Here is a 27,195-nt window from a genome sequence, read left to right as displayed (position 1 = left end):
TTTTTGAGAGTGCCATAGAGATCCTAACGCACCATTGTGTTCACAATGAGACGTATAATCACTTTCGGATGTAAGGATGTGACACAGACATTACATATTTTGGAAGTTTTACGTGAAATCATTTCTTTGTGAGATAACAACGGTAAATTATCGTTCTTACTTCCCAGTTACCAATTTTTATGTATTGAGACACGTGGCTGTTATGTCCGAGGTATTTATGTGGTTTAATATTATGTCTTACAAACTGAGCATTTCTCAAAATAACTTTTGGTTTGTGAAGAAACTAAGGAACACATAAATTGGAAGTGTAAAACATATATTTACCTAGATAAATTTCCACATACGGACTCGCAGCTTTTGGCATCGAACGTGACTGCCGCCAGTATTTCGCCTCTGGGAAGCACATGTGAAGATTTGCTAAGCTGATGGTACGACAGACTGATGCCAAAACAGAAATGCATTCATCAGGAACTTGCTGCAAGAGAGTGAGAAAAAAAAAAAACATGAATCACATATTGCTCACAATAGAACATACAACAATGCCTTAAAAATAGCTATTGAATTATTTTATGGACGTGAAACTTCTAAAGTATGGCAACGTAAACACGGCAGTTTGTTACACTTCAAGAGCACAAATGAAGCAAAACAAAATTACCATTGTCCTCTGCCGGTCGTAGTGGCCAAGCGGTTCTAGGCGCTTCAGTACGGAACCGCGCTGTTGCTACGCTCGTAGGTTCGAATCCTGCCTCGGGCATGGATGTGTGTAATGTCCTTAAGATAGCTAGCTTTAAGTAGTTCTAGTCTAGGGGACTGATGACCTCAGATGTTAAGTCCCGTAGTGTTTAGAGCAATTTGAACCATTGTCCTCTGCAAGCTCGAATGCCGCCTGATGACGTCACGGGTACGTGATGCGGTTAGAAAATAGTATAGGCCCTAAGCCGGGCAGAGACGAATGGGGAATCGTTCTGGCGATGATTCGGGACGCAAACGGGAAAATCCATTTTTTATACATGCAACTTTGACTTAGGGAGGATAGTTAATAGCCGATGACATGTAGGAAAAGGCGGAGCTGGTCGGCTGCTCGCATGCTACTGTCGTGAGCATCTATGGAAAGTGGCTGAAGGACACTGAAATCACAAGGAGGAGACAAGGGATATCCACGCCTCATCACAAAACGTGGAAGTTGGAGGGTTGCTTGCTCTGTGAAACAGCATAAGCGGCGATCTGTGGCAAATCTGACGACAGTGTAAAATGCTAGTGTAGGGATAAGTGTTTCAGAGCACATCATTCAGCGCACATAGATCTGAAGTAGACGACTCCTACGTGTTCCCCTGTTGACCCAACAACACCTTCAATTACGACTACAGTGCAAACTGGATCACGAAGATTCGACCGTGGTTCAATAGAAACGAGACGTCTAAGCGGATGAACCATGTTTCTTACCCGCCATCTCAGTTGGCATGTCCGGAAACGCCGTTTTCCAGGCGAATGGGTGATCGAAACGTGCACCGCTCCAGGGTGCGGGAACATTCACTTGGGCTTCCATGAGACCTTTGGTAGTAATCGAAGGTACCATGGCAACTGTGGAATATTTAAACATTATTGCGGGCCGCCTGCATCCCTTCATGCTTGGTGTGTACTCCGACGGCGTTGGAATCTGTACAGCTGTCTATAGTGTGATTTTTTCCACCGTGTACAAACTCTACAGATTGATCGATGAGAGGATACGGAACAAAAAGGTATAATGAACTTATGCCGGGAAATGCACGATTTCCATGCCAGATACCATTTATTCGATCATACATTGTTACAGAGACTGCAGTCTAATACGCGTTACATCATGCAGCCCAGTTACAGTATGTGCTGAAGCTGGTTTCCATGTCTCTCAACGCATGCGTGTACGTGCCGTAGCATGTTGTGTCTCACACGTTCACATCGGCCAGGCTGCATCCGAACTGAGTCATAGGCAGCAGGCTCCATTGTCTCCACATCTGGAATGGGCTCTGCATACACGATATTTTTGGAGATGGCCCCATAACCAGAAATTTCACGTGTTGAGATCTGGTGAACTAGCTGGCTATACAACTAGACTCTCTCGTCCTATCCATCGACCAGAGAAGACACGATTGGTGCGTCCGGACGTTAACGGCGAAGTGGGCTGGAGCACCATCATGTAGCAGCCACATGACCCTTAGAATCATCAATGACACTTCTTCCAGCAGGGGAGGCAAAGTCACCCGCAAGAAACGCCGATAGTTCCGGACTGTTAAGCGACGTGGAAGAAAGACTGGTCCCAAAATATGATCGCCAATTAAGCCGGCCCACACATTCCGGCTGCACCGATGCTGATGATTCGCTGTGGTTGTTCTGCTTACTGTCCCACAGATGACTGTTATGAAAGCTGAAGATACCACTCTGCGTGAAGGTGGCCTCATATGTGAATGGGATGGATGACACAAATCCTGGAATCGTGGTTGGCTGGTGAAGAAATCGGTGAGAAAGCTGCTCTCGATGTGGAAAGTCTGCCACTAGTAAGCCCTGGACACGCTGTAAGTGATAAGGGTAGTAATAATTGACATGGAGAATGTTCCACACGTTCGTCTGGCTTTCCCTGCACTGACGGGCCAGCTGCCTGGTACTGACACGGCGATTGCCTTCCACAGCGTTAATCATATTTTCCTCCAAGTCTGGTGTCCGAACATTTCTGATACGTCCTCCATGATTTCCTGCTTCCTGAAACGACCCTGCCTCAGACAGACGGCCAAACACTGTTGGAAACATTGAATTCTGTGGTTGTTGTAGGCGGGGATAGGTCTCCTGACACAACCTTGCTGCCCGCCGCCCGTTGCCATCTGTCTTTCCGTAAGTGAACACCATGTCGGCAAGCGCTCGATTTGAGTACGAAACTATTGTGTACAACGCTGTATCAAGTCCACTAAAAGGTGAGTCAGCAAGAGAACTGTAGTATCATTGCCACAGATACTTCTACAACGCCGCGCCAACGCAAGGTTGGCAGCCCGTCGTCTGCCGAGCACAGCGCACTCTAGCGGGCTGTGCAGCTCGACGGAACTGGAGTGTGCCTCGTTCACTTCTTAGCTAGATTTCAACCTAGGCAGACGCACTTTCATAATCGGCCCTCAGCCAGTTCTGTAATGTTTGCATTGATTCTCTGAGGAGGATCCATCAGGCGTAGTCCCTGAGAATATGTTGTGTTAGTTACAGCCGTAGCTGCAGTCCTACAAACTACTGAATATAAGTAATTTTCATTGTACTATGTGTTTCCTGAATAATAATCCTTCTCTCTAACAGTGTGCAGTACCGCATATTATTGCATCCTGGACTCCTTCAGCTCCTGTCAACTCGGCCTCCTACTTATTTGCATTTAGGAACGAGCTGAAAAACACCCACGCGTTTTGTGCCTTTAAACAGTGAGACACAATAAGAAGTGAATCGGACACAACATTACCAATGGCACGGGAAGCGTGAGAATATGACGTATGAGGAACATTACCACCCTCTTGGAGGAAAACATGCATGCTGCAACTGTGGCTGCATGTCACAGCGCACATTAGACCGCAGTCTCTGTAACAAAGTATGATTGAATAAATGGTCTCTAGCATGGAAGTCATGCATTTTCGGACGTAAGTTCATTAGACCTTTTTTGTCCCATATTCTCTCATCGATTAATCCCCAGAGTTTGTAGACGGTGGAAAAAAATCACCCAGTATATCACACGACTTGAATTGTGCTGCAGTGATTTGAGGAGGATGACAGTGAAGTCATGCTGATGTCTTGGCCACAAAATTCGCCTGATCTGAATCCACTAGAACATGTCAGAGACGCTATCGAACGCCAACTACTCGCCTACAAAAGACCGGCACGTAATTTACGGGAATTGCGTATCCTGTGCGTAGACTTCTGGTGCTACATACGCCCGGAAGACTAAGGAGGACTTGTCGTACCCACGCCACGCAGAATCGCTAGTATATTGTGTGCTATAGGCCGAACTCCTATTAAGCAGGTGGTCATTAATATTTTGGCTCATTAGTGCGTACCACATCTGCTGTCCCGTTTATTGTATTTGTTCAGTTATTCTTACTTTGTTCATTCTTCGTTTTTTAGGATATTTCAGTATTTAATAAATTTGGGTTATGGATCCTGTTGTTTCGAGCATATCAATTGATTGATTGGTAACCGATGTTGAATGGTTAGAAAGTAGAATTATAAACACTGAGGCGAATGCATGAGCAGGCAAGTGCGGTGATAGGATGCCGAGAAGTCAGAGCAATGCTTTTAAAATTAATGACATGACCGACTCGGGCGATTTGGATAGCGCGAACAACGTGAGTGACAAAAGGAATGAAATCGGGAAGAAAGTAAAGAGATCCACATTTACAGCAGTTGCAGGCACATAAAAAGCTACTGACACTGATGACTTTAATACTCTCTTTAAAATCCAGAAGCTATTTAATGTACAAAAAAGAATATTTGTTTGTTCCAATGCGCTTCATACCTATCATCGGTCGGCGATGAAACTTTGGTGAGTTGCTATGCGCACGCCCGAGAAGGTTTCTGTGGGTTGCGGGTGAAAAGGGAGTGGCATAGAACCTTAGCTCATCAAGGTCTGGAGCAATTTCAATCAAATATCGTACTATGTGATTCGTTATTTGCACAATTATTCGCATAAAAGCACTGTGGCGGTAATCTACCAGAACGATCGCTAGAAATAGGGGTGATGATGAGAACATGTGACATGTAAAAATATACGATAGCGACAAGTATTAACATAAAATCCATAGCTTTAGGGTTGTGAGACTTATTGGTGACAGTAAAGATGACGCTTCACTCTTAGAGATGGGGACAAGAGTGACGGGGGAGGGGGTGGGGGAAGGGAGCGCAATGTATTGGCAGTTCAGCACATATCTCTATAACGCCTCAAGAAATTTCTAGCAAAATTAGTACATGTATCATTTGCTGTGGGGAAAAATCTGCTGTGACAGTAGGACGCCCCTAGTCCACATATGGCTGAGGGTTTTGGGTGAAAAGGAGGGACACGATTGTGCGGTGGAATCAGGCTCGCTGTCAACAAACTGATGTCAAACGTCATCGAAGTGATAATTCTGAAAGGAAAGTTAAAGGAGAAGCTGTGCTGATTTCACGTATTCCCATCATTCTCAGCGGTATGCCGTTGGGCCTCTAACTGAGTTCTGCGTTTGCCTTCCATTCTCAAGCACAATCAACGCGAAAAAAGGTCGGTCGCTTCGAGAGTTTGATTAAATCTGTAAAATTCATGCGTTTCACATCTCAATTGCATATTGCATGCTGACGAGTGGGACAGCCAAAACTTTATTTGTTCATACTGAAGAATATAATAATTCCAATCCCAAAGAAAGCAGGCGTTGACAGATGTGAAAATTACCGAACTATCAGTTTAATAAGTCACGGCTGCAAAATACTAACATGAATTCTTTACAGACGAATGGAAAAACTAGTAGAAGCCGACCTCGGGGAAGATCAGTTTGGATTCCGTAGAAATACGGGAACACGTGACGCAATACTCACCCTACGACTTATTTTAGAAACTAGATTAAGAAAAGGCAGACCTACGTTTCTAGTATTTGTAGCCTTAGAGAAAACTTTTGACAATATTGACTGGAATACTCTCTCTCAAATTCTGAAGGTGGCAGGTGTAAAATACAGGGAGCAAAAGGCTATTTACAATTTGTATAGAAACCAGATGGCAGTTATAAGAGTCGAGGGACATGAAAGGGAGGCAGTGGTTGGGAAGGGAGTGAGACTGGATTGTAGCCTCTCCCCGATGTTATTCAATCTGTATATCGAGCATGCAGTAAAAGAAACAAAAGAAAAATTCGGAGTAGGTATTAAAATCCATGGAGAAGAAATAAAAACTTTAAGGTTCGCTGATGACATTGTAATTCTGTCAGAGACAGCAAATGACTTGGAAGAGCAGTTGAACGGAATGGACAGTGTCTTGAAAGGAGGATATAAGATGAACATCAACAAAAGCAAAACAAGGATAATGGAATGTAGTCGAATTAAGTCGGGTGATGCTGAGGGAATTATATAGGGAAATGAGACACTTAAAGTAGTAAAGGAGTTTTGTTATTTGGGGAGCAAAATAACTGATGATGGTCGAAGTAGAGAGGATACAAAATGTAGACTGGCAATGGCAAGGAAAGCGTTTCTGAAGAAGAGAAATTTGTTAACATCGAGTATTGATTTAAGTGTCAGGAAGTCGTTTCTGAAAGTATTTGTATGGAGTGTAGCCATGTATGGAAGTAAAACATGGACGATAAATAGTTTGGACAAGAAGAGAATAGAAGCTTTCGAAATGTGGTGCTACAGAAGAATGCTGAAGATTAGATGGGTAGATTACATAACTAATGAGGAGGTACTGAATAGAATTGGGGAGCAGAGGAGTTTGTGGCACAACTTGACTAGAAGAAGGGATCGGTTGGTAGGACGTGTTCTGAGGCATCAAGGGATCATCAATTTAGTATTGGAGGGCAGGGTGCAGGGTAAAAATCGTAGAGGGAGACCAAGAGATGAATACGCTAAGGAGATTCAGAAGGACGTAGGCTGCAGTTCGTACTGGGAGATGAAGAAGCTTGCAGAGGATAGAGTAGCATGGAGAGCTGCATCAAACCAGTCTCAGGACTGAAGACTACAACAACAACTGAAGAAGGAAAGACAATAAATATCTTCCAAAACTCTTGAATAAGCTTTTTCAAATTTAATTTAGTACACCAAAAACATTGTCTTTCACATATTTTGCACATTTAATGTGGCTGCTTTGCATCGCCCACGTACTTAGAAATAAAAAGAGGCTATGCAAAACATGCCAGACACTGCTAGTCTAAAGTATAAAAATAAATGATTGTTGGTTCGTCTTCTATGCATTCCTATACAAATCATCTGATTGCGACGAATATATGAACTGTTGTGGGCACGCCCCCGAAGGTTTCTAAAGGTGGCGAGAACCGCCTATCTCGCATAGGGGTAGAAGATGTGATGAAAAACGGGTGACATAGCAGCATAACTCAGGATATTTTGTATATACATGACCCATTATTTGTATAATTATTTGTATAATACTGCTGTCGCTTACTATACACCTACCACCTCAGCGGGTGGGTGTTGGGGAGAGAAGTTATGACATGTAACAGTATTCGATAACGACCGACATTTACAAGAGTCCATAGCTTTCAGAATCGCTTAGCTCATTGTTGACAGTCCCGATAAATTTGCACCCCTAGGAGTGATGATACTTAGGGTGGGGCGGTGGAGGGTGGGGGCGGGGTGCAAAGACAGTAATATATTAACACACGTCTGGGACACTGAAGTAATTTCTTCAGAAATTGGTACACGTATGATAGCAAAAAATACTGTGGCAATAAAACATACATAGCATCCCTACGCCTCAGGGCGAGTATGAAAAAGGTTGACATAAAAGCATATCAGGGGCTCCTGAACCAATTACAACCAAAACTGATATTAGTATTTTAACCATCTTCAGCAACTGTAATTTTATACATTGAAATAATCAGCAACCAGATGCATAAATGCAACCTGTTTTATATACTGTATATCAGTCATTATTGGTGCATGTAAATGTGCCTTAGAAACAAAAAGAAACATTGCAACGCATACCGCTCACGCAGATTGAGACATGAAACAGCCCTCTCCTCCTCACCGTTCTTTTTGTTCTTTTATTATTAGAATCGGTGTTTTGGAAACAAAGGAAGTTGAAAGGAGATTCTTTGTTGTTGCAGTTCGTGAGGCGTTTCTCCGGCAACAGAGGGAACAGACGATTACGACACTGCCTGGCGTTACAGCTCCGCTAATGACACAGATTCTCGCTGTCTTTAGATAATTTTGTGCAATTTAATGTGACAGAATTCTATCGGCGGCAGCGCCGACGGTGGCACGCAGTTACGGGGTTGACGACTTTTGTGGAACGGCCGATTGCATCGAGGCTGCTCTTCGAGAAAGGTGAGTGTTTCTTCCCGGTAGTTACCCACCATTGACATTTAATTAGTACTACTTCTGAGACATCAGCTACTTCGAACGAAATCTAATACATGAAAATGGACCTTAGTTTGTTTGTTTACTCGTCTTCCATGCTTTGCTACACCATTCGTACAGTGGCGATGACAATTTGTTGAGTCTTTGTATGCACGCCCGGGTAATTTCCAAGATCCGTTGCAACTGATATAAATTGAGCACGTGACTATCACGGTGCGAGATATCGACTTTGTTCACACCGTTGTTGACAACTCAATATCTTCTGATGTAAGGAACGTCTCAAACAATTTCGGCCAATTTTTTTATATGCATGACTCATTATTTGCATAAAAAATTGGGGGTTCAAATGGCTCTGAGCACTATGGGACTCAACTTCTGAGGTCATTAGTCCCCTAGAACTTAGAACTAGTTAAACCTAACTAACCTAAGGACATCACACACATCCATGCCCGAGGCAGGATTCGAACCTGCGACCGTAGCGAAAAATTGGGGGGTAACACACCCCAGTCACCCCTAGAGATGGGGCTCGGAAGACACGACATGTAAAAATATTCGATAACGACCGATGTCAGTGTGAAATCCACTGTTTTAGGGGTCGCTAGACTTGTTGGTTGTTAGTATGTCTTTCATCCCTAGAGAGCTCGGGCAGGAGGCAGGTAGGTACGGCGCGGAGGTTCAAGACAGTGGCGTATCAGCACGGCTGTGTAACGCTAGAAGTAATTTGTACCAAAAGTGACACACATATCACTTGCTACCTGGAAAAATATACTACGGCAATCAGACACCCATAGCACCAGTAAGTCTGAGGATTTCGGATGAAAAGGGCTGACATAAGAGCTTAATCCAGAAAACCTGGAGTTATTGCAACTAAGTTTCGTATATACATGACTCATTATTAGTATAAAAATACTGAGAGAATAAAATACGCTTACTATCGCTAGGGGAGGTGGTCATAATGAGAAAAGGGATGTCTAGAAACGGGGAAACGACCTGCTGGCATTTATTTCCTGTAAGTAGTTGACTTTGAATACTTTAAAATTATCAAGCGCAACCTGCTCTTAGTTTTGTTGGTCACTGCGTCAACCACATTGTAAAATTGAGCACTGCAGTGAGGCAATAACTTTGCCAGCGTGTTTCGGGGCCAAAGATAATGCCACATGGTTAGATACTACAGATAAATTTAACGTACCCCTTAGACTCGTATCGTCTAATATAGCGGAGAATAGTACAGTTGCCAGCGACAGTTCTTTTTCTCGAAACAACAATAAGTTAGTGGCAGAACAACCAAGTCATGGTTGTCAAATGTCAATTTGACAACCGTGCGCCCAGTATAACAGTGGTAGTGGCGGAGGACATACGGTGCCATATGTAATTTTACTTATGTTCGAAACAGGCTTATGTCTGTTGTAGTTATTTTATTGGTCTTGACGCAGCCGATGGGCTACGACATTTTTCATTTATTAGTGTGTATGTAAGTAAAATGTTATCACGTACCTAATTTTGAAGTTCATGTGTAGATTGTATCACTGGTCTAGATGTTATTTTGATCATTTTTTCGGATTTCTGAAGAAGGCTGTATTATTATAGAAGAAACCATGGTCAAGGTTTAAAATTAACGTAATTTAGTGCGACTGTGGACTGTTTTTCATTCGAGACAATTTCGTAACGGTTGCTGTTGTCGCTGCCATGACGAAAATAAGAACTACCAAAGCTTTCTCAGAATTCAGATGAAACTGCAGAACGAAATTCGGTAGTGATACGGGTGAAATATGTATACAAATATGTGCGAAATATGTTAAAGCATGTGAAACATATACAGGGTGAACCAAAATTTCACGGACAAACTTTGATGGGTTGTTCAGGGATACCTTTTGAGTGTTTTGGTATAAGGGAACAACGATCTCCACCGCCTATTTACAGAGTTACTGCATTTCGATTGGTTTCTTGCCTCCGTTCATCACTGGTGTAAGTATTAGGACGCCTGGTAAAGTATCGATAAATCGACAAATCGATATGCCATCAGGTAGTGTCGATAGAAGTTGGCGGTAGATCCGTCAACATATCGATATCAAATGGAAATATCGAGTGATGGAATAACAAGGTTTCCGATGTGAAGAAATAGGACGCCAGTTGCGTTAAGAAACAGTGTTTAAAGCAACTAGTGTGCTATGTCTTCACATCGGAAACCTTCAAAAACAGTTACTAAAATGGTGAACAAAAATGTAAATGAGAAGATTTGTCTTACGGTGGGCGGAGACGTGTGAGGGAAAATGCCGACGTAATGGGCGCTACCAACAGAAACTGCAACGTTTAAATTCACCACGCAATTTTGACACTACTACTGCTAGGTCGCTTGCGTTGGCAGAAAGGGAAAAACAGGGAAGTGGACTTGAAGTGTTACGGACAGATCCGATACGTGACGAAACCGAACGACGGACCCATCGGACACCTTTTATTGTGCCACTTATATGCAGTTACTATTGTCAGCAAAGTGGTTATCGCCAAGCGTGAAAGTGCATCGTTTTCCTTTTAACTCTTGCTCTAAAGGGGGACAGGCAGGGTGCTAGGTTGTTGATGTACAGAGTATCTAATAGTAAATCAATACTTAAATATACTGTTCTAAAATTGGCAGTATATTTACAATATGCAGCTGATATTTTTTATGGGCAAGTAGGTCCATATTTTCTCTCCGTCGATATATCGATACTTTTTCCAGATATATCGCGAACCCATAAAGGCAGTTTTTTAAATGTCAATATACTGGATTCCTGATATTGCACTGAAAATATCCGCACAAACGTGCAAATGTCGACGGTATGCGCTGCGTGTTTTGTTTGAAGACAATCTTGTTTCATTCAATCTTCGTACATCCACATTTAAACTGGATGAAGGTGGGACACAGCTGGTATAATTTTTATTAAAAATGAAATTCTTCCAGCTGTATTTAAGATTTTTTTATTTACTTCGCTACTAGTTTCGGAGTTGCGTCAACGCCATCTTCAGGCCCGTACACTTTGATGAAATCAGTTGTGCGTGGCACAGTCTAGAAGTCCGCGGTGAGATCAACACGTGCTCCACATGGATGGCGGGCAGTAACTCAACGGGGACAGGAGACTGAGCCACCCGCAACTGATTTCATCAAAGTGTACGGGCCTGAAGATAGCGTTGACTCATCGCCGAAACTAGTAGTGAAGTAAATAAAAAATCTTAAGTACAGCTGGAGGAATTTCATTTTTAATAAAAATTGTTTCATTCAGTCACTTTTCTTGTATCCCGCCTGGAAGGCGTCGCGTGGGTTGGATCAGGAAAAGGTAAAACACGTCGGTACTGCTGTATGAATTTAAATCCCCTTTACTCAGGCAATAAGAATGCATAACTTGGAATGAGGTGCGATGCTGAAGCGCAGTGTCCTGGCTGGCTGCACCTGATCAAATGGGCAGAATCTGTACCAGAGCTCGTAGAGCTGCACAGCACCAGCTAGAGGGCGCTGCCGTCGGTGTCTCGTGCTAGTGCCAACCTTTGAAACTATGTGACATCGTTACTATCGATACCACAACTTTAGTTGCTGCCGACAAGGGCAGGAGGAGGAGATTAATGTTTAACGTCCCGTCGACAATGAGGTCTTTAAAGAAGGAGCACAAGCTCGGATTAGAAAAGGAGGAGAAGGAAATCGGCTGTGCCCTTTCGAAAGAACAATCCCGAGATTTGCCTGGAGCGATTCAGGGAAATCACGGAAATCCTAAATCAGGATGGCCGCATGTGGGTTTGAACCGTCGTCCTCCCGATCGCGGGTCAAGTATACTAAGCACTGCTGTGCCGAGAAGAGTACGGCCACTTTACTCTTCGCCCTCAAGTTGCCATTCAATATCGCTCGATTCCGTCTCGGGTTTGGTTTTCCGGCAGTATTAGTTATACTCTAACAGTGATACAGAGCAATGTGGACAGGTTTTCATATGAAGAGTTGGCCGAAATGCATTTCGTGTGCGGTTTCACTGAATGGAGTGGAAGAGTGGCAGAACGTCGCTCCGCTGGGCTGTTCCTGCAGCGACAGCAAGAACAGTATTTGAGGGTTGTTGCGCTGCTCTGTGTTTTGTGTTGTACGTTTTCAAATGGTTCAAATGGCTCTAAGCACTATGGGTTTTAACATCTGAGGTCATCATTCTCCTAGACTTAGAACTACTTAAACCCAAATAACCTAAGGACATAACACACATCCATGCCCGAGGCAGGATTCGTACTTGCGACCGTAGCAGTGTACGTTTTCGTCACTGCATATTACAAGCTTTTCCTCTACTGTGAAGATATCTTCACAGGATAAGAGTGAATGCGGTAGCAAACCGAATAAACCATAATCACATTATTTCTCTGAAACGAACGGCCGTTGAGCGTGCATTTCTTATACAAAAACACCCGGTAGGTACCCCTGACAACGTCGGTGGAATCCTCCTTCGCCCAGTACGTTTGCGAAATGCATGGGATATGGGTACGCTGTGTACAATTATGTACCAGGAGGAATGGCCAGTATTCACGTATATAATAGGAACGGTCAGTCTAAGCAAAAGTCTAATAACAAATGGCTCTGAGCACTATGGGACTTGACTTCTGAGGTCATCAGTCCCCTAGAACTTAGAACTACTTAAAGCTAACTAACCTAAGGACATCACACACATCCATGCCCGAGGCAGGATTCGAACCTGCGACCGTAGCAGTCGCGTGGTTCCAGACTGTAGCGCCTAGAACCGCTCGGCCACTCCCACCGGCTTCTAATAACATGAACTCTAAAATGCGTACCTTATGAGCTATGAGGACTCGTTCATCTTCTATACTGTGAAACGCACCTCTTCAACTGGACAAGTGTCATGCCTCTTAAGGTACGGATTTCAGAGCCCAAGTTTACTGGAAAGTTTTTTCTTGTTTTGGTCCACACTACTTCCTCCCAGGATATGGAAAGCAGACGGTTTGCAGGCGAAGAGATTTGTTTCACAGTACAGAAGAGGAAGAGATGCTCATAGCTCTTAAGGTATGCATTTTAGAACCAATGTTCACTGGACTTTTTTATTTCGAATGATCAAAAATGGCTCTGAGCAATATGGGACTTAACTTCTGAGGTCATCAGTCTATTTCGAATGATCCTCCCTGTCATATCCTAGCATACTGACTATTCTTCATGGGACACATTGTATGTGCGACCACTTAGAAAGAAAAAGAGGGATTGCAACGCATGCTGGACATAGCTTGTAGCAATGCGTTTTGACAATGGCATTTTAATTGTTTCAGAGACGTTAAAGGACCTGAGCGATAAGATGAATGGAGTGAATGGTTAAACCATATTGTGGCGAGGGAACTAGTTTACCTAAAGAGATACTAAAAGTAGGAAACAACTTCTGTTAACAAAGCAGCAACATACCTTACGATGGCCAAAGTAAGAGGGATTAAAATGTTCTTTATATGCCTATAGAATACAGAGGAAGGGTGTCAGACACAGTAGACTAACAGTTTCGAAAAATTGGGTTAAAAATATACTTTCGGACTAGTGGTACGGTACTCTTTGTTTTAAATTAAAACAAGATATAAATAAATCAAGTCGTAAATTTAGTGTATCAGTTGTGTGTAAGGTGAAATGCAACGACCTGTTCTAAACAGTACGTAGGTCAGACTTGCAGAACTTTTGAGATACGATTTGAAGAACACTCTTCGTGGTGAAACAATAAGATAGCTTCCAGAGGCCATCTAAATGAAGACAAACACTCGGTAGGACCAATAGAGATGCATCTTGAAATTTTACAGAACATCCTGGAAGTACTTGAAATCTGTGGATTTCACCTGAAAGAGTCAGCTAATATATTCAATCTTCAAAAATTTTGTGTTCTTCAAGAATTTTCACGAAGTAGACAGACGGCCCAGTCAGCACCAAATCTCCAGGACTGCTACAGCAGTACAAGGCGGAAGACGACCTTAGCAGCCCGCCGCACCTCAGATACCCCTATGTTTTAATTTGATTATGAATTTTAACAAGATGTATTATTTTGAAGATTAGGTGCGTTTATCCAAATGGGTTACCAGTTTTAAATTAATTTTAGTACATGTAATGGATAATGTCATTGTTATATGTTAACCGCACAGTATTAGTTGCCTATCCACTTCACTTCCCGCCTTCCTCCTTCCCTCCTTTTCCCTTTACCTGTCAGACATCCGGATAGACGAGCGCGTTAACGCTCTGCTTCCGGGACACTGGCAGGCAAGCTTGACTCGCCGGGTTAACGATGAAGGCTGGTTAGGCGACCAGCATGGATGTGGTTTCTAGGTGGTTTCCCATATCTCAGCAGGTGAATACCGTGCTGGAGCCCACGTAAAGCCTCAGATAGCACGCTACGCAAACTTTTAGAACGCGTTCTTACACTTGCACATCGGATTAACTCCATCCGCAGATACATGTGGTACACAGATTCCATCGCTCACAGCTCGTGGTCATGTGGTAGCGTTCTCGCTTCCCGCGCCCGGGTTCCCGGGTTCGATTCCCGGCGGGGTCAGGGATTTTCTCTGCCTCGTGATGGCTAGGTGTTGTGTGATGTCCTTAGGTTAGTTCTAGGGGACTGATGAACATACACTCCTGGAAATTGAAATAAGAACACCGTGAATTCATTGTCCCAGGAAGGGGAAACTTTATTGACACATTCCTGGGGTCAGATACATCACATGATCACACTGACAGAACCACAGGCACATAGACACAGGCAACAGAGCATGCACAATGTCGGCACTAGTACAGTGTATATCCACCTTTCGCAGCAATGCAGGCTGCTATTCTCCCATGGAGACGATCGTAGAGATGCTGGATGTAGTCCTGTGGAACGGCTTGCCATGCCATTTCCACCTGGCGCCTCAGTTGGACCAGCGTTCGTGCTGGACGCGCAGACCGCGTGAGACGACGCTTCATCCAGTCCCAAACATGCTCAATGGGGGACAGATCCGGAGATCTTGCTGGCCAGGGTAGTTGACTTACACCTTCTAGAGCACGTTGGGTGGCACGGGATACATGCGGACGTGCATTGTCCTGTTGGAACAGCAAGTTCCCATGCCGGTCTAGGAATGGTAGAACGATGGGTTCGATGACGGTTTGGATGTACCGTGCACTATTCAGTGTCCCCTCGACGATCACCAGTGGTGTACGGCCAGTGTAGGAGATCGCTCCCCACACCATGATGCCGGGTGTTGGCCCTGTGTGCCTCGGTCGTATGCAGTCCTGATTGTGGCGCTCACCTGCACGGCGCCAAACACGCATACGACCATCATTGGCACCAAGGCAGAAGCGACTCCCATCGCTGAAGACGACACGTCTCCATTCGTCCCTCCATTCACGCCTGTCGCGACACCACTGGAGGCGGGCTGCACGATGTTGGGGCGTGAGCGGAAGACGGCCTAACGGTGTGCGGGACCGTAGCCCAGCTTCATGGAGACGGTTGCGAATGGTCCTCGCCGATACCCCAGGAGCAACAGTGTCCCTAATTTGCTGGGAAGTGGCGGTGCGGTCCCCTACGGCACTGCGTAGGATCCTACGGTCTTGGCGTGCATCCATGCGTCGCTGCGGTCCGGTCCCAGGTCGACGGGCACGTGCACCTTCCGCCGACCACTGGCGACAACATCGATGTACTGTGGAGACCTCACGCCCCACGTGTTGAGCAATTCGGCGGTACGTCCACCCGGCCTCCCGCATGCCCACTATACGCCCTCGCTCAAAGTCCGTCAACTGCACATACGGTTCACGTCCACGCTGTCGCGGCATGCTACCAGTGTTAAAGACTGCGATGGAGCTCCGTATGCCACGGCAATCTGGCTGACACTGACGGCGGCGGTGCACAAATGCTGCGCAGCTAGCGCCATTCGACGGCCAACACCGCGGTTCCTGGTGTGTCCGCTGTGCCGTGCGTGTGATCATTGCTTGTACAGCCCTCTCGCAGTGCCCGGAGCAAGTATGGTGGGTCTGACACACCGGTGTCAATGTGTTCTTTTTTCCATTTCCAGGAGTGTAGATGTTAAGTCCTATAGTGCTCAGAGCCATTTGAACTATTTGAACAGATTCCATCCTGAGGGCGGAGGGAGGGGGGGAGGGGGAGAGGGAGAGGGAGGGGTGAATAACAGACTGATGACCTTAGATGTTTAGTATCAGTCTTACCCTTTCGTCCATGAGCCAGTGTAGGATTGGTGAAATACTGGATACCACTAATGTTATCACATATCTACTTCATTTCTGTTCATTTTACGGGTAATTTACAGTTAATAATTGTTCTTTTATAAAAAAATTTTGAATTTTGAAACTCGTGACTAATCAGGTTAATCTTAAGAATTATCAATATTGTCAAGTAAATTCTTATTAACGTTATACTTTTACTTTATTTTTAAATATGAGGATGTTGATTGAGTGGTCGAAAGTAGTTATCATATGTGTAAAACTGCAACTGAGGCCGTTACCATAAATATCTTATAAAAGTGCAGACTGATGATAGCAAGAAAATTTTGTTATTATATCTCTTCCGTGAGATTATGATGAATGCAATCCACTACGAGCTACATACTTTTTGTTGCTGAGAGATGTTCCTTCCCATAAAAGACTGAACGCACGACTTATCCCAAAAGACCTAGCATACCACGTCTAGTGTGGCTACAGGTTGCACGCCTGAGTTTTCAGTGGCTATTGGAGACCAAGCTCACGGGTTGAGAACTTCCGTCCTTCCTTGGGACGTTCGGCAGAAGAGGGCATTACAGTGACTGGACATTGCGAGGTAACAGGGTGAAACCTTCGTAAGACGACGCGTCAGTGTGATCAAAAAACATATGTTACTACTCCATTTTGAAATTAATTAACAAATTTGAGACAACGCTCAGAGAGGTGTCAATAGAGAGGTCTCCATCAGATTTGTCTACAGATATACTCGTTCTCTCTTGTATTCTTATCATATTTGTTTAGTTGGTGGGAGGCAATCACTAGTTACTATACTTTGAAATAAATTAACTCTGTTAATAGAATTAGTGTGATACTCAGCAAGGTGTCAATATGTAAATCTCTGTAAGAGCTATACATATATTCACTTATATCATTCGCCTGCCGCTTTGGCCGAGCGGTTCTAGGCGCTTCAGTCCGGAACCGCGCTGCCGCTACTGTTGCAGGTTCGAATCCTGTCTCGGGCATGGATGTGTGTGATGTCCTTAGGTTGGTTAGGTTTAAGTAGTTCTAAGTTCTAGGGGACTGATGACCTCAGATGTTAACTCCCATAGTGCTTATAGCCATTTGAACCATTTTTGAACTTATGTTATTCATATGTTTTTTAGCCGGCGGTAGGCGTTACTAATTCCCATATTTGATTAATCACTTTTGGGAAGCTATATAATTAATAAAATGTTACACCTAGAAGCATGAACTAATATTAATACCGAAATATAAGATGAAACATAAATTCTAGCTTCTGTGTAAATTAAGCTCAGAGTTAGACTATGGTAAATGTGTATTATTAGTATTACCGTCAATTATGGGGGAACTAGAAGTGATATCGACTGGTGAGAGAGGATTTTTTTCCATACGAAAGGCTCCTTACATGTCGCAATAGCATAAATTAATGTACACTGAAGAGCCAAAGAAACTGGTACATATTGTGTAGTGCCCCCGCGAACACGCAGAAGTGCCGCAACACGACGCGGCATGGACTTGACTAATAGTGCTGGAGGGAATTTACATCATTAATCCTGCAGGGCTGTCCATAAATCCGTAAGTGTACGACGGGGTGGAGATCTCTTCTGAACAGCACGCTGCAAGGCAGCCCAGATATGCTCAATAATGTTCATGTCCGGGGAGTTTGGTGGCTAGTGGAAGGGTTTAAACTCATAAGAGTATTCCTGGAGCCACTCTGTAGCAATTGTGGACATGTGGGGTGTCGCATTGTCCTGTAGGAATTTCCCAAGTCCGTCGGAATGCACAATGGACACGAATGGTGCAGGTGATTAGACAATATGCTCACGTACGTATCACCTGTCAGAGACGTACCTAGACGTATGATGGGTCCCATATTACTCCAACTGCACATGCGCCACACGATTACAGAGCCTTCATCATCTTAAGCAGTCCCCTGCTGACATGCAGAGTCCACGGATTCATGAGGTTGTCTGCATACCCGTACACGTCCATCCGCTCGATGCAATTTGAAACTTGATTCGTCCGACTAGGCTACAGGTTTCCAGTTATGAACAGTCCAACGTCGGTATCGACGGGCCCAGGTGAGGCGTAAAGCTTTGTGTCGTGCAGTCATCAAGGTACACGAGTGGGCCTTTGGCTCCGGAAGCCCATATCGCTGATGTTTCGTTGAATGATTCGGACGCTGACACTTTTTGATGGCCCAGCATTGAAATCTGAAGCAATTTGCGTAAGGGCTGCACATCTGTCACATTGAACGATTCTCTTCAGTCGTCGTTGGTCCCGTTCTTGCAGGACCTTTTTCCGGACCCAGCGATGTCAAAGATTTGATGTTTTACCAGATTCCTGACATTAACGGTGCACTCGTAAAATGGTCTTACGGAAAAAGTCCCACTTCATCGCTACCTCGGAGATGCTGTATCCCATTTCTCATCGACGACTGTAACACCACGTTCAAACTCAATTAAATCTTGATAACCTGCCTTTGTAGCAGCAGTAACCGATCTAAAAAAAAATGCGCCAGACACTTGTCTTATATAGGCGTTGCCGACCACAGCGCCACCTTCTGTCTCTTTACATGTCTCTGTATCTGAATACGCATGCCTATACCAGTTTCTTCGGCGCTTCAGCGTATATTTTAACTGTTCGAAGATTTGTACTTTATGCAAATGCTATAAACCACAATAACACATAGAGTATTAATAAAGTGTTTATTATCATCCTGATTACAAATTAAGCGTTTATGTCATGGTACAGTTATTCTCGTATGTGTTGTTCAAAAGAGATGAACTTTCCTAGACTGATGATTAATGGCAGTGACCGTTGGAGACTCATACTGGTGGGGAGGGGTGGAGGGGAGGGTATAAACTGCGTGAAGCGGATGGGGGCGGACTACTATACTAGACGCACTTACACGAGGTACCAGTGTCGGAGTGGGCGGCAGTTTAGCTGCGCTGGTAAAATATGAAAAGTGCTAGATTCAGGACTCGAACTTTCGGAAAGTCTTTTTGTTACGCGTATGGTAAGTATCCCGCGATACTTTTGAAGAAACTTTGCTCTGGGGGTGAAGCTAGACTCCATACTCTAAACGCTGTGAGACTTGGAGTAATTAGCCAGTACTTCTTTCTTCTATGAGATTTGGTAGAATTTAGCTTTAGTTAGACAGGTGGCGAATTACAGTTTTTAAGATCACTTGCCTACAATTCATCACACCTTGCACGTATGTCTCAGGGTAATACGCGATTAATTGAATTTTAATTCTCAAATGCGTCGGCAATAGTAATTTGGAATCAACTCTGCATCATATTTTGGGAATATTTGCAGGTGTTTTCGACGAACAGTGTTTGTGGGAACGACTTCAACGGTGCGCTGGAACCCCTTTGACGCAGATGACCCATAAGCTTTAAATAGTTGTGAAAGAATCGTGTTCTGCTACCGAGGTAATATCGTCGACATTAACATTATGTCATTTTTTAAAATGCAGAAGCATCGCAACACCATTTAGGACATTTACTACGAAAAACTGCCCAAATCTCCTATAAATTTGCTCCAAGGTTTGTTTGAACATTACCATGCTATCCTACGTGTAACTCTTCGAGGTTGAATGATTTTGCTTTTTGATTTGCAGCAAACTTTGACTTGATGTAATCAGAAAGTTACAGCGGAACCTAAAATTTAGCGCTGACCCCGAACCACGGTGTAACTCGGCTTATTTTACATGTAAAAATCATTGCAAGAGGCCAAAGGAGCATTAAGTAATAGAAAAAAGGGTTGGTCCGAAAGGGGACTGAATCAAGGACGTTTAGGATTTGTACACCGACACTACAGGACGACTACTACTTAGACACTAAGTCGCCAAATATTACAAAACCTTAACATCAACATTGTGTGTGCGTTGTACTGGTGCAGTAATATGTTACACACGTTCAGTTGTCGACTATAAAAGGTAAACAGGAGGAAAAGAACAAAGTAGGAGGAATTTAAAAAATCATATTTATGAGAATAGGGGATAATCTGAGACATGATTGTTTGGATTCTGCCGACGATCCAGCAATCTTAGGTGAATCTATAGAAGATACAACAATGCGAGAAACAGCTTCAAATGCAAGGCCATGTATATTTTTTGAAAAAAAAAATCAGATTGTGTGACAGATTCCAGGGAGGCAACGAAATACATGGAAACAGATTAGAGAAGAACAAAAAAAGCTACAAAATTTAAATACCTAGTTGAAGTAATAGAACAGAATGTTTTGTACAAAGAAAATACTTAGAGAAGGCAAGTAAAACGAAAGTGGCTTCTCAATTAACAAAAAACTTGCATAAAAAGAAATACAATCCTACACTAAACATTGACATTAGACCAAAATGATTTTCTTCTTCAGCATACCTTCCGTTAAACACAGTCAAACAATTAGGTGAAATAGAAAAGAAGAGAGGGAAAGTAATCAGGAAAGTCTCGGTGAAATTAAGAAGTAATAAAGTAGTTGAAACAAAAGAACGAATATTGGACACATTGAGGAAGCGATGTGTTGTGTTCTATGGACAATCAAAACGGTTAGCCAAGAAAAGAAATTTTTTTAAAAAAATTGACAAAACCCAAAAATATCAGCGATTTGAATCAAAGAAGTTAAAGCCGTCGTGAAGGAAATGAAAATAACGGGGAAAGAAATAGGAAAAAGGGGAAAAATCAGAGCAAAAGCAAAAAGCTGTGAATGGCTTTCACGGAAAAACAAAGAACAGACAACTTAGGGAAACAATGACAAGCTACCGGAAAGAGCAGAAGGAGAAAAGACAAAAGACAAAAGTTATTTCATGTGGTCCTCAGGTGCTCATACAAAACAGATAGCTTTTATACATTTTTTTTTAGAAATTTAGTTCCCTTACCTTAAGTTTTTCTATATTGCTCCTGACTTCTGACACGAGTTTCGCTCGCATCTTCGCACACACCATGACATGCTCACTGGACACGCTGCTGAGATCCTTATGTTCAGCGAACTGAAAACAAAGGAAATCACTTGATATTTCTCTCGCTGTTAAACAACTTTCTTAAATTTCAGTACTTGAACTTCGAAGGGACATTTAGATGGGATAATGATGAGAATCATCTACACATTAGCAATGTATTACAGGATTGAACATTTGATGCGTCTCGGATCTGGACGTATTTGTTGTAAGAGTGGATGTAATAATAGTGGGAAACCAAGGAAGAAAATTTAGTTTTAAGGCAGCCTTGCAATTTACCACCACTCTTGTTTGCAGTTGTTCACAAATAAACAATGAAAGAATAATAGATCAAGGGGAATAAATACGTACAATGCTATGAGGACAAGGTAAAATTTTTTTGGGCTATGCACTGTCGAAAATTCATATGTGCTTCGTCGAAGTCACAATTCGAGTCTGTCCAAAGTGTTCAAACGGTTTTTCAGTAAATGGATCCCATTCTCGAAATGTGATTCTGGAAGGTCTGCAAACTGCCCATACACAGAGGCCATACCTCTTCATTGGACGTTTACCAGCCACAGTTTTCTTTGTTTATCGCAGTATGTGGAAGTCAGATTATACACTCCTGGATATTGAAATAAGAACACCGTGAATTCATTGTCCCAGGAAGGGGAAACTTTATTGACACATTCCTGGGGTCAGATACATCACATGATCACACTGACAGAACCACAGGCACATAGACACAGGCAACAGAGCATGCACAATGTCGGCACTAGTACAGTGTATATCCACCTTTCGCAGCAATGCAGGCTGCTATTCTCCCATGGAGACGATCGTAGAGATGCTGGATGTAGTCCTGTGGAACGGCTTGCCATGCCATTTCCACCTAGCGCCTCAGTTGGACCAGCGTTCGTGCTGGACGTGCAGACCGCGTGAGACGACGCTTCATCCAGTCCCAAACATGCTCAATGGGGGACAGATCCGGAGATCTTGCTGGCCAGGGTAGTTGACTTACACCTTCTAGAGCACGTTGGGTGGCACGGGATACACGCGGACGCGCATTGTCCTGTTGGAACAGCAAGTTCCCTTGCCGGTCTAGGAATGGTAGAACGATGGGTTCGATGACGGTTTGGGTGTACCGTGCACTATTCAGTGTCCCCTCGACGATCACCAGTGGTGTACGGCCAGTGTAGGAGATCGCTCCCCACACCATGATGCCGGGTGTTGGCCCTGTGTGCCTCGGTCGTATGCAGTCCTGATTGTGGCGCTCACCTGCACGGCGCCAAACACGCATACGACCATCATTGGCACCAAGGCAGAAGCGACTCTCATCGCTGAAGACGACACGTCTCCATTCGTCCCTCCATTCACGCCTGTCGCGACACCACTGGAGGCGGACTGCACGATGTTGGGGCGTGAGCGGAAGACGGCCTAACGGTGTGCGGGACCGTAGCCCAGCTTCATGTAGACGGTTGCGAATGGTCCTCGCCGATACCCCAGGAGCAACAGTGTCCCTAATTTGCTGGGAAGTAGCGGTGCGGTCCCCTACGGCACTGCGTAGGATCCTACGGTCTTGGCGTGCATCCGTGCGTCGCTGCGGTCCGGTCCCAGGTCGACGGGCACGTGCACCTTCCGCCGACCACTGGCGACAACATCGATGTACTGTGGAGACCTCACGCCCCACGTGTTGAGCAATTCGGCGGTACGTCCACCCGGCCTCCCGCATGCCCACTATACGCGCTCGCTCAAAGTCCGTCAACTGCACATACGGTTCACGTCCACGCTGTCGCGGCATGCTACCAGTGTTAAAGACTGCGATGGAGCTCCGTATGCCACGGCAAACTGGCTGACACTGAGGGCGGCGGTGCACAAATGCTGCGCAGCTAGCGCCATTCGACGGCCAACACCGCGGTTCCTGGTGTGTCCGCTGTGCCGTCCGTGTGATCATTGCTTGTACAGCCCTCTCGCAGTGTCCGGAGCAAGTATGGTGGGTCTGACACAGCGGTGTCAATGTGTTCTTTTTTCCATTTCCAGGAGTGTAGATTACGTACGGTCCAGCCACATCAATGTGACCCCGCCTGTGCTTGACATCAACGTGCAATAACCGCTCACAGAGGGCAGCTGGCAGCACTAGCAGTGGATGCTATATAAAGCGTGTCGGGTGGACGCGGAACTTACTGGAGTCATTGTACACTCATGCTCATAAATTAAGGATAACTGCAGAATGTGTGCCACACAACGTGGCACTACACAAAACTGGCACTAATAGCATAGGTACATAGGGAACACACACGACACAGATCTGTATGTGCACGGTATTGGTGATAAGTTGAGAAAACCGTCCCGAAACACATGTGCTACAAATCGCCACTGTTTCCTGCGAATGTACGCCGATATGGGATATGATCACCAGGCACACGTAAACAGGCCGCACAATGGGGTGGCATACTCTGGATCAGGTGGTCGAGCAGCTGCTGGGGTATAGCGTCCCATTCTTGCACCACTGTCTGTCGGAGCTCCTGAAGTGTCGTAGGGGTTTGAAGACGAGCAGCGATACGTCGACCTAGAGCATCCCAGACGTGTTCGATGGGGTTTAGGTCTGGAGAACAGGCAGGCCACTCCATTCGCTTGATATCTTCTGTTTCAAGATACGCCTCCACGATGGCAGCTCGGTGGGGCCGTGCGTTATCATCCATCAGGAGGAAGGTGGGACCCACTGCACCCCTGAAAAGGCGGACATACTGGTGCAAAATGACGTCCCGATACGCCTGACCTGTTACAGTTCCTCTGTCAAAGACTTACAGGGGTGTACGTGCACCAATAATAATCCCACCCCACACCATCAAACCACGACCTCCATACAGGTCCCTTTCAAGGACATTAAGGGGTTGGTATCTGGTTCCTGCTTCACGTCAGATGAAAGCTGGGCGAGAATCACTGTTCAGAGTATACCTGGACTCGTCCGTGAACATAACCTGGGAGCACTGTTCCAGTGACCATGTTCTGTGTTCTTGACACCAGGCTTTACGGGCTCTCCTGTGACCAGGGGTGAGTGGAATGCACCTTGCAGGTCTCCGTGGGAATAAACCATGTCTGTTTAGTCGTCTGTAGACTGTGTGTCTGGAGACAACTGTTCCAGTGGCTGCGGTAAGGTCCCGAGCAAGGCTACCTGCAGTACTCCGTAGCCGTCTGCGGGCACTGATGGTGAGATACCGGTCTTCTTGTCGTGTTTTACACTGTGGATGTCCCGTGCTGTAGCGCCTGGACACGTTTCCTGTCTGCTGGAATCGTTGCCATAATCGTGAGATCACACTTTGTGGCACACGGAGGGCCTGTGCTACTACCTACTGTGTTTGACCAGCCTCCAGTCGACCTAGTATTCTACCCCTCATAACGTCATCAATATGTGTTCTTTGAGCCATTTTCAACACGCAGTCACCATTAGCACGACTGAAAACATCTGCACACTTACTCGCTGCACCGTACTCTGACATGCACCAACACACCTCTGCGTATGTGGACTGCTTCCAGCGCCACCGTGCGACGACCGCAGGTCAAATGCACCGCATTGTCATACCCCGAGGTGATTAAAACACGCAAACCGCCCACCAGAGCGTTGTTTCACCATGTATCACCATTATCCTTAATTTATGAGGATGAGTGTAGAATGCGGGAACGGAGCAATTAATGTGACGTCCGAAAGCACATAATCATTGGCTTCCGGGCCAAGATAGGAAGCATTTCCGAAACGGCCCAGTTTGTAAACTGTTCACGTGCCGCTGCGGTTAAAGCATAGCTTGAATGGAAAAATGGCGCTATGCAAAACCAGCGCCGAGGCAACTGTGGTGGGCCACGAGCCATGTATGACAGGGGTGAACGACGGCTGCCGAATGTGTACGGGAGAATAGACAAGCAACTGCCGAACAAATGACCGCCCTGATGAGCCGAAGAGCTATGAACGGTGCTCTTCAACGACCGTTCAGCGGACGTTGCTGTGTGTTTGCCTCCGCAGTAGGCACCTGGTTCATGCACCCGTGCTGGCTGCTGTTCAGGGGCGACGAAGGCTGGAAACTGCACGCCAGAAACGCAACTGAATGTCTACTGAGTGGTGACAGGTGGTGTTTTCAGATGAATCACGTGTCATGTTTATCGGACAAATGGCCGATGGCGTGTACGGCATCAAACGTCTGAAAGCAAAGACCCTGCATGCGTTATGGTCTGGGGATTGCTATCGTGGCATTCCCTGCTTGATCTCGCCATTCTGGGATGGACAATGGGTGAACACAAGTTTGCATTTGTCCTTGGGGACCATGTCCACCGCGACATGAAGTTTGCTTTGACCTCGGCGCAATGGCGTCTACGAGCAGGACTGTGCAACGTGTCACACAGATCGCAGTGTACGTGAGTCGTTCGAAGAGCATCAGGGTGAGTTTACCGTACTCCCCAGGCCACCAGACTCCCCGGATATAACACAAATGAGAATCTGTGGGATCCACCTTGACTGGGCTGTTCACGACATTGATCCCCAACCGAGAAACCCAGCGCAGCTGGCTGCGGCACTGGAGTCAGTATGACTCATCTCTGACGGTACGTTCCAGAACCTCGTAGACACTCCCTGGACGTCTCTCAGCGGTCTGCGCTGCAAAAAGTGGTTATTCATGCTTTTCACATGTGATCACATTACTGTGACTGGACAGTGCGTGTTTCAGAAAATAATACAAGAAGTCTCTCATTTTGATGATGATGACGTTTGGTTTGTGATGCGCTCAAAAGTCCCAATTTTTACATATTCCATTTTCTTTTCACATGAAATGATCGTATGGCATTATTGGCCGGGAGGCCCCATTCGGGGGAGTTCGGCTGCCATATTGCAAGTCCTTTTTACGTTACGCAACATCGACGACTTGCGAGTCAATTATGACTTTTCACAATCCAATCTAGTCACTCTCACAAATGCTGATGATGATGATGAAATGATGAGGACAACACAAACACCCTGTCCCCGGGAAGAGAAAATCCCTAACCCGGCCGTGAATCGAACCTGGGACATCGTCATCCAGAGGCAGCAACGCTAGCCCCTAGACTGCGAGCTGCTCAAATGGTTCAAATGGCTCTGAGCACTATGGGACTTAACATCTGAGGTCATCAGTCCCCTAGAACTTAGAACTACTTAAACCTAACTAACCTAAGGACACCACACACATCCATGCCCGAGGCAGGATTCGAACCTGCGACCGTAGCAGCGCCTAGAACCCCTCGGCCACTCCGGCCGGCCCGCGAGCTGCGAACAATTTCTCATTTTGCCCATTGCCAGAGCATCTTTGTGGGATGATTTATGCCTTCATGAAAGGGACTGTCTTGTTTTGATCTAGAAGATGTGTGTTCTAGTTGCCATTTACCGCTTCGCTCTTCGTAAGGTACTATATAAGAAGAATCAGAGAGCGAAAGGCTATTTACAATTTGTACAGAAACCAGATGGCAGTTATAACAGTCGAGGGACGTGAAAGGGAAGCAGTGGTTGGGAAGGGAGTGAGACAGGGTTGTAGCCTTTCCCCGATGTTATTCAATCTGTATATTGAGCAAGCAGTGAAGGAAACAAAAGAAAAATTCGGATTAGGTATTAAAATCCATGGAGAAGAAATAAAAACTTTGAGGTTTGCCGATGAAATTGTAATTCTGTCAGAGACAGCAAAGGACTTGGAAGAGCAATTGAACGGAATGGATAGTGTCTTGAAAGGAGGATATAAGATGAACATCAACAAAAGCAAAACGAGGATAATGGAGTGTAGTCGAATTAAGTCGGGTGATGCTGAGGGAATTAGATTAGGAAATGAGACATTTAAAGTAGTAAAGGAATTTGGCTATTTGGGGAGCAAAATAACTGATGATGGTCGAAGTAGAGAGGATATAAAATGTAGACTGGCAATGTCAAGGAAAGCGTTTCTGAAGAAGAGAAATTTGTTAACATCGAGTATAGATTTAAGTGTCAGGAAGTCATTTCTAAAAGTATTTGTATGGAGTGT

The 27,195-nt window shown here is 45.0% G+C and overlaps 1 protein-coding gene across 1 annotated transcript in view; it reads right to left on the bottom strand.

Annotated features, from left to right (window-relative positions):
* LOC126474931 (uncharacterized) overlaps positions 1-27,195 on the bottom strand; it is a 165,833-nt gene that overhangs the window by 22,772 nt on the left and 115,866 nt on the right. Inside the window, exons 10-11 of the mRNA XM_050102447.1 lie at positions 21,113-21,223; positions 325-475 (exon numbers count right to left, since the gene is read on the bottom strand). Of these exons, the coding sequence (XP_049958404.1) occupies positions 325-475; positions 21,113-21,223 (262 nt within the window). The remainder of the gene's footprint in view (positions 1-324; positions 476-21,112; positions 21,224-27,195) is intronic.

Source organism: Schistocerca serialis, chromosome 4 (genome assembly GCF_023864345.2).
Source record: "Schistocerca serialis cubense isolate TAMUIC-IGC-003099 chromosome 4, iqSchSeri2.2, whole genome shotgun sequence".
NCBI classification, from domain to species: Eukaryota; Metazoa; Arthropoda; class Insecta; order Orthoptera; family Acrididae; genus Schistocerca; species Schistocerca serialis.
Note: the sequence above shows the minus strand (reverse complement) of the source record. Positions and strands in the feature narration are given on the sequence as shown.